The 9,033-nt window shown below is 43.1% G+C and overlaps 1 protein-coding gene across 3 annotated transcripts in view; it reads right to left on the reverse strand.

The window, feature by feature from the left end:
- vps53 (VPS53 subunit of GARP complex) overlaps positions 1 to 770 on the reverse strand; it is a 254,920-nt gene extending 254,150 nt beyond the window's left edge. The window contains exon 1 of one of the 3 annotated variants that reach the window (XM_085964898.1): positions 586 to 763. In XM_085964898.1, coding sequence (XP_085821024.1) covers positions 586 to 681 — 96 coding nt within the window. In that variant the 5' untranslated portion in view covers positions 682 to 763. Of the gene's footprint in view, positions 1 to 585 lie in introns of all 3 variants that reach the window. The other 2 variants (XM_085964903.1, XM_085964899.1) reach the window with 2 other exon arrangements.
- Between the last annotated feature and the right edge of the window lie 8,263 nt (positions 771 to 9,033).

Genomic DNA, 9,033 nt, shown 5'->3' on the forward strand with positions numbered 1-9,033 from the left:
CATCACAAGTACCAATTTTGCCTGCCTGATCCGGATTCTGTTCTGCGGAACATTTTTATTTCCAAAAAATTAAAGCTTTAAATTTTTCCTCTTATTGCAAGTGCACAAAAAATGGGTTGATCTCATTTACTGCATCTTGTCCAGATTTTGGTTTGTCAACTGACATCAGGTCTGACATCCACTGGGAGTGATACCTGCACACTTTGGTATAAAAATTAATCACAAATCACAGGTTTTTTTGAACCATAACTGCGTTTTTAATAAATGGGTTCACAGTTAGTGTCACTCCTAAACAGATCTCCACTGACAGCTGTGGGCCAGTGTGTGTCTCTGTTCAACAAGTTTGGGGGCAGTATGCAAAGTCCGGTAAGTTTGACTAGAAGTGGCTGTTGCTGAATCGTGGACTCGCTGAGAGTTGAGTTGCCAGGGATACCTACGCAGGGCTCAGGCCGACAGCTGTCACTGAGCTGTAAATAAACACCTCTGACGGCCATCACCCCCTTCCCTTCCCTTCCCTTCCCTCCTCCATTTGCTTTCCACCCCTCGCCGTGGTTAATGAAAACTGTCCCCTCTCCCCCCCGGTACCTGCTCGATCGCCTGCTGCACCTCCGGGGTCAGGTGCAGCACGCCCTCCAACTCGTCCACAAACTCCAGCTCATCCTCTTCCATGGTCGCCGCCATCACCAGCCAGCTGCACTCTGGGATACAGGAGGACTCAACCCCGCCTCCCGTGACACGTGACAGGGGGAAGCCGGCCCCCAACGTCATGTGACCAGAGCCAAGCTGCCTGCAAACTCTGCACAGGGTTTTTGCCCTCACTCCCATTTTAGGCTCCCTACTCCTGTTGCTAGGTTGCTAAGTAATTCCAGGATTGTCTCCAGTACTTTACCCACATATTGATCACTTTCTTTTTCTTAAAAATTAAAAAAAACCAAAAATGCTGGAAAATCTGAAATGATGGAAATACACAGGGTTTCCAAACTGCTAAATGCGAGCGGGAAATGCTCAGCGAGTCAGGCAGCATCTGTGGAGAGAGAGGCGGAGCTAATGGTCGCCTGTCACTTCCAATTCTCCGCTCCGACTCTGCTCCCACTCTGACCTCGCGGTCCTCGGCCTCTTGCACTGTTCCAACGAAGCTCAACGCAAGCTCGAGGAACAGCACCTCATCTTTCGATTAGGCGCTTTACAGCCTTCTGGACTCAACACCGATTTGAACAATTTCAGACCATAACCTCTGCTCCTGTTTTTTCACACTGCAGCTGTTGATGATTCTGCCATTCCCATTTACACCTCTTCTAGACTCATCTTTTGTTTCTTTACTTGTCCCTTTACCATCTCCTTTTGCCATGTACAACCATCCCTTTTATCATTTAATTACTCCTGCCTTCCACCCAATCACAGACCTCTTTTATTCTTTCCTCCACTCCTCCTCTTTCCCTGCCCCTTCACTTGCTTAAACCTGTTACATCTCTTAACTTTTCCCAGCTCTGACAAAAGGTCATCGACCTGAAACATTCATAGAAACATAGAAGATAGGAGCAGGAGTAGGCCATTCGGCCCCTCGAGCCTGCTCCGCCGTTCAATGCGATCCTGGCTGATCATCCAAATTCAGTACCCGGTCCCTGCTCTTTCCCCATACCCCTTGATCCCTTTAGCCTTAAGAAATATATCCAACTCCTTCTTGAATATATTTAATGAACTGGCCTCCACCGCCTTCTGTGGCAGAGAATTCCACAGGTTCACCACTCTCTGGGTGAAGAAATTCCTCCTAATTTCTGTCCTAAATGGCCTACCCTTTATCCTTAGACTGTGTCCCCTAGTTCTGGACTCCCCGACCATTGGGAACATCCTTCCTGCATCTAGTCTGTCCAGTCCTGTCAGAATTTTATAAGTTTCAATGAGATCACCTCTCATTCTTCTAAACTCCAGCGAGTACAAGCCCAATCGACCCAATCTCTCCTCATACGTCATACCTGCCATCCCAGGTATCAGCCTTGTGAATCTTCACTGAACTCCTTCCATGGCAAGAACATTCTCAGATTCGTTTCTCTCCACAGATGCTGCCTGACCTGCTGAGTATTCCCATCATTTTCTGTTTTTACTTCAGATTTCCAGCATCCGCAGTATTTTGCTTTTGTGCTACATACTATCACCTTGCTAAAAATTTAACAGTTTGTGAAATGCATAACAACTCAATAATGTTTCCACTCAGTTGAAAGCAACCCAACTTATGCTAACAAAGATACAAAGTAATATTAAAATGTCCCAAGAAGTGGGTTTGTTCAGTTTGGCCATTATAAATGTGTTGTTCCCCAAGTTTAGGAAATGGATATTAATAAGCTTATATTAGCAGCAGTTCCTGCTTTGCTTAGTTTTTGTTTGAAATCACAAGCTTTCGGAGCGCCGCTCCTTCGTCAGGTGAAGTGGAAAGATGCATAAAAACACAGCTTATATAGTCAGAGAATAATGTCAGATGTTTACAGGTAATCTTTCTAACTGCCATTTATCACACCTCGGCAGAGAGATAATCACAGCAATCAAAGGTGTAAATGGTGTCCAAACAGGTCAGTCAGGAAAACATTACATCAAAGAACAATGAGGTGGGGTCACAAGGGGTCAAATGTTGCAGATGCTGGGGTCTGTATGAAAAACAAAAAAACAGACAAAAACCATTTTTTTTGCTGGAAATCACAGCAGGTCCACCGAGGTGTGATAAATGGCAGTTAGAAAGATTACCTGTAAACATCTGACATTATTCTCTGACTATATAAGCTGTGTTTTTATGCATCTCTCCACTTCACCTGACGAAGGAGCAGCGCTCCGAAAGCTTGTGATTTCAAATAAAGCTGTTGGACTATAACCTGGTGTTGTGTGATTTCTTACATTTGTCCACCCCAGTCCAACACCGGCATCTCCACACCATAGTTTTTGTTGCAAGTGATCACATTGTAAGACAATATATAATAAATATATTTTTACTGCCTTGTAATCTGAAGTGTTAACTGGAATTATTTATATTGTAGCGATTTTTTTTAAAAACTGGAAATTCTGGAAATCTCAAATTAGAGGCAATGCTGAAAGTGCACAGCATTATTACAGATAAGGAAGTACATTTAACCCATCTTAGTTCATTCATCCAGATAAACCTTACATTCACTCCATTGCAGTATCCAATTGTTTCCAATTCTTCACACAAAGCGTAGAGGAAATATGGAACTCTCTTCCCCCTAAAAGCTGTTGTGGCTAGCTCAATTGAAAATGTCAAAACTGAGCACAAAAATCGAGGCTGACACTCCAGTGCAGTGCTGAGGGAGTGCTGCACTGTCGGAGGTGCCATCTTTCAGATGAGACGTTAAACCAAGGCCCCGTCTGCTCTCTCAGGTGGACGTAAAAAATCCCAGGGCACTATTTCGAAGAAGAGCAGGGGAGTTATGCCCGGTGTCCTAGCCAATGTTTATCCCTCAATCAACATCACAAAAAAACAGATTATCTGGTCATTATCACATTGCTGTTTGTGGGAGCTTGTTGTGCGCAAATTGGCTGCCGTGTTTCCTACTTTACAACAGTGCTCTACTTCATAAAAGTACTTCATTGGCTGTAAAGCACTTTTGGGACGTCTGGTGGTCGTGAAAGACGCTATAGAAATGCAAGTGTTTCTTTCTATTGATAGATTTTTGTTAACCAAGGGTATGAAGGGTCACAGAACCAGGTCGGTAGATGGAGTTAAGATACAGATCAGCTATGATCTAATTGAATGGCAGAACAGGCTCGAGGAGCTTAATGGTCTACTTCTGTTCCTAGGTTCCTAAATAATTCCAGGATTTTTGCCTCCACTACTTTATCCACATATGGATCACACTTTAAAAAAAAAATTAAAAACATAAATGCTGGAAAATCTGAAATGAAAACAGAAAATGCTGGAAATACACCGATCAGTCAGCATCTGTAAAAAAAAAAGACAGGTTAACATTTGAAATGTATACCCTTTGATATCACAGGCTTCCTCAAAACTACACGAGGAAACGTGCATGAGATACAATACACCAGTAGGTGGCATAATTGTCTTCTTATACAAAAGCAAAATACTGCGGTTCTTGCAATTTAGTATACTGTATTCGCTTCTCATGATGCGGTTTCCTCTACATTGGGGAGACCAAACGCAGATTGGGTGACCGCTTTGTGGAACACCTCCATTCAGTCCATAAGTGTGACCCCGAGCTTCCGGTTGCCTGTCACTTTAATTCACCGCTCCACTCCCACTCTGATCTCTCCATCCTCGGCCTCTTATACTGTTGCAATGAAGCTCAACGTAAGCTCGTGGAACAGCACCTCATCTTTCGATTAGGCACTTTACAGCTTTCTGAACTCAACATCGAGTTCAACAATTTCAGACCATAACCTCGGCCCCTATCTTTTTTTCTCTCTCACATGGCAGCTGCTGATCATCGTGCCATTGCCATTTACACCTCATCTAGAGCCATCTTTTGTTTCTTAAATTGTCCCATTTCCATCTCCTTTTGCCTTGCACCATCATCCCTTTTGTCTTTTAATCTCTCCTGCCTTCCACCCTATCACAGACCTTCCCTTTTGTTCTTTCCTCCCCTCCCCCCTCTCCCTGCCCCTGCACTTGCTTAAAAATCGGTTACATCTCCAACTTTTTCCAGTTCTGACGAAGGATCATTGACCTGAAACGTTAACTCTGTTTCTCTCTCTACAGATGCTGCCTGACCTGCTGAGCATTTCCAGCTTTTTCTGTTTTTATTTCAAGGGTCTTCTTATCCCTGACTTTTATAATCCCTGTTGTGAACTTCAAGAATTGCAATATTTTTTGGGCAATATGATATAACAGGTGAATGAAGGGTCCCAGACTTGAAACGTTAACCCTGTTTCTCTCTCCACGGATGCTGCCTGGCCTGCTGAGTATTTCCAGCATTTTCTGTTGTTATTTCAGATTTCCAGCATCTGCAGTATTTTGCTATTATATGATATAACAGGTACCAATTTGAGACTGCTAACTGTGTGGAATCACACAGGACCTGAAAACCAATGTTATATTGCAGCTCCATCTCACTTTCATCCCTGGGACAATAGTGTTCTACCTATGCATGCTTACATGCACGTGCAAAGCTCTGCTCAATAGTATTCAAATATTAAATCAAATGTTATCACAGAATCACAGAATCACAGAATCACCACAGTGCAGATAGAGGCCATTTCGGCCCATCGAGCCTGCACCGACACATATCCCACCCGATCCCCGTAACCCCTACACCAACACATATCCCACCCTATCCCCGTAACCCCACGTATTTAATCCCCCTAACACTAAGGGTCAATTTTTTATCATAGCCAATCAACCTAATCTTTGCAAAGAGTCACCTGTCATCTCTGTGCCATCAAAAGCAAATTAATTAATTTTTAACATTACATTTTTTCCAATATTCTTCCCTTTTTACCCCAACGCCCCTTCCCAAAAGCCAAGATGCTGTGAACAGGGTGGAAATTGGACTAAAGCAATTCAAACAGGGAGAAGTGAGAGTGGGGACTGGGTGTCAACGAAGCATTCAAGGACTTTAGAGGGGAAATGGAGGTTAGAGATAGGGGGGTGCTTGGAGAGAAAATTGAGGCAGAAACTTTTGAGGAGGTGATGATAATGACAGTGTTTGTGCAAAGGGAACCATTAAGAACATCAGAATGGGGCAAAGAGGCAGAGGCGACCAAGTGGATATTCTCAATCTCAAAGACAAAAAGATCCACAAACTCCTCACACTTAGAGGTGCGGATAAAGTGTGGGAAAGGTCAGAGGAGGTGGTTTGTCATCAAGAAAAGGGTGTTGAGACTGTAATTGCCCTCCAAGATAGAGCAAGTGACAAGCTTTTGACCACACTACCATCTTACCTTGGCTCAAATCTGACATGTAGATTCTGAGTTGTAAAGGAGAATGGATTTTTTTTTAAGTGGTGGAGAGCCAAGGCTCATAGTGCAGGACACCACTAACTAGGGAAAGACTAGGGAGCTATATCTTCCATTGTGTGGTAGTTTTTAACACAAAAAATAGACCTAAGTAAACAGTTGAGCAAGACCAGTAGAAAGTGGTAACGGATTTTTCTTCCATGTTATCTCCTATTCTGCACCTGTTCCTAAATTAAAATGTCTTTATGGAAAAACGCTTAAGGACTATTAAGTCCTTGTCAAAGGGCAATCAAGGGAAACTCATAGGGGGTTAGGGGAGAGAGAATAAATACAAAAATTGAACTATCTCATATTATATCATAATTTTTTTTAAATTGAAATAATTAGCTTTGAAAAAGAACTAAATATCTGACAATAACTTAAGGAGCTGTTTAATAACATGCTATCAATACTGTTGGGTATATTTTAATAATCATATAGTTGTCATTTCAAGTATTTCAAAAAAATATTCTAACTATGTGTGTAGCCAATAATGACAGACAGATGATAAGTAAATATTTATCTGAAACCCTGTCTTGAACACTGTGGCTGCCTTTTTACGGTTTGTTTTTCAGGTACAGTCGGGCCTGGTGTCACCATTTCAATGTCCTCTGTTACAGAGCCAGTGTTTATAAGGAGATTTAACACAAAGGAATAAATGCAATTCTGAAGCACTGGTGAGCCTCTTGTGCCCTAGGATTGGTCGCTGTGCAAGAAAATGGGAGCTTCTTGGCACCATCTGTGCAGTAGGTCCATTGAATGAGAGGTCAATTGCCTTTTGTCATGTCACAACCACTGCACTTTGAACATTGGCATCTGTCGATTGGCATCAGATTCAGCAACCTATGAAATTCATTAACTATCCTTCCATTCAGGGTCAGCGCAATGTATAATTGGGTAGCTGCACTTAGGTGCATAACCAGAACTTTGCACAATAATCAGATTTTGTCTTAATGGGCAAATTTTTTCAAAGTTTGAAATATCATTCAATACAAGATATGGTTCATTCCTTTACTAAATGTAAAAAGATTACATTTGTATAGTATACATTTGCATCTATTTAAATTATATTTGTACATACGCATACTTATTTTCTTCAATTTAAATAATTTCCCATGGAACAAATGACAACACATTCAAAACAAATTGTTTGATTTCCGACTTGACACTAAAAATATAACCCAGTAATTTGTAATGGTGTCCCAGCAGGTACCATTTATGGCAGAATTATTTGGAAAGGAAGATAAGAGGTAAAACTTGATGTTTCGCAGGTGGCATTTTCACAAGGACTACTGAAGTTGGCTGCTAAATAGCAGCAAGTGGCCATTATTCATGTGTAAGCCTGGACAGTGACTGTCAGACACCTATTCGATTATGGAAGAGCATCACAGCCTGGTCTCAATCAACAGCCTTGGATGCAGACTTGAGCAGGGGTCACTGTCCAGGCTGAGATCAGTTGACACTGCACAGATCAGGGGTCAAGAATGATTCCTAGCTTAAAGAACCTCAGCTACTCAATCGAGAGGCTCGAGGACCTTGGGTCTATTTGCGTTTGAGCAGCAAAGACTTAGAGGTGACCCGATCGAGATCTATAAAATAATGAAAGAGCTGGACAGCGTGCCTATTGATAGATTATCCTAAATAACAACAGAAAACGCTGGAAAAACTCAGCAGGCCAGGGCAGCATCCGTGGAGAGAGAAACAGAGTTAACGTTTCAGGTCAATGACCTTTCGTCAGAACTGGAAAAAAGCAGGAAAAGGAACAGATTGTGAAGCAAATTAGGGGCTGGGAAAAGGGGGAGGGGATGAAAGAACAAAAGGGAAGGTCAGAGATAGGATAGAAAGCAGGAGAGATTAAGAGACATTGAGAGACATTAAGAGATATTCAAGGCGAGAGGAGGTGGTAATGGGACAGGTTAAGGAACAAAGGATGGCTCTAGATGAGGTGTGAATTGCGCTGGCAGAATGAAGGACAGCTGCCCTGTGGGAGGGAAGAAAAAAGGCCAAACAAAAAGTGTGGATAAAAAAAAATGTATATATATGATAGGGGCCGAGGTTATGATTTGAAATTGTTGAACTCTATATTGAGTCCAGAGGGCTGTAGAGTGCCTAATCGAAAGATGAGCTGCTGTTCCTCAAGCTTACACTGAGCTTCCATGGAACAATGCAAGAGGCTGAGGTCGGTGGGGTCTGAGTGGGAGTGGAGCGGTGAATTATCCTAGATTATCCTAGTTTAACAGATTGGGGAGAACCAGGGGACAAAAGTTTATACTGTATAAGTGTAGGAATAGACTAGATGCTGGGCGTTTTTCCTTTTCCCAGAGAATAGTTAGCCTCTGGGATGCATTGCCGGCTGGTGCAGTGGGAGCAGAGATTGCATTATTTAGAAGGTAAGTGTCTTTATAGATAATACTCGGTCTGTGTGATCTCCTAAACTGGTTTCGATCGCCTGAGGGGGGTCGGAAAGCAATTTTCCAGAGTATTTTTCCCCTTATTGGCCTTGGGCTTTTTGCCTCTCCCAGGAGAGTGCATGACTGTAGGGGGCAGGGGGAGCGGAGGGAGGAAGTTTAGTCATGATGCTCCTGCCATCATGGAGTGGGGCAAGCTTGATGGACCCAGTCATGTATCTTTTTGAACAGCTAACCTTTTTTGCTTTAACTGCAAAAGTAGTAGAGTATCGGTGGCAAACAGACAGCAACATCAGTTTCTATTTGCTGTAGTCAGTGATGGAAGTGGTGGGGTGGTGGCGGGGGAGAGGGTTTCCATCAGTAATTTCTACCTGCCGCCATCAGTAATGAAGGTGGTGGGGCAGGGGGGGGGGGGGGGGGTGAGGAAGGAGGTGCCGAGTAGACAATGAAGCTACATTTTAATGATAGAAAGTTAACGGCTTTTTAAAATGGATGGACTGCCACTCTCAGCTCTTCTGATGGCCCACTTGGCAAATGGCAGTGTGCAGCTGAGCCATTGGGACCGGGAGGACCCAGATCTGATTCTTAGTTTCTGTGATCTTAAGCAAAGGGAGCGGGGGAGCTGCTACCCTATGCATCTCTGCGCGAAGGAAAAAGGCATCACAGTCAAGGC

Source organism: Somniosus microcephalus, chromosome 22 (assembly GCF_052327205.1).
Source record: "Somniosus microcephalus isolate GS21.2 chromosome 22, FLI_Smic_1.0, whole genome shotgun sequence".
In the NCBI taxonomy this organism is placed as follows: Eukaryota; Metazoa; Chordata; class Chondrichthyes; order Squaliformes; family Somniosidae; genus Somniosus; species Somniosus microcephalus.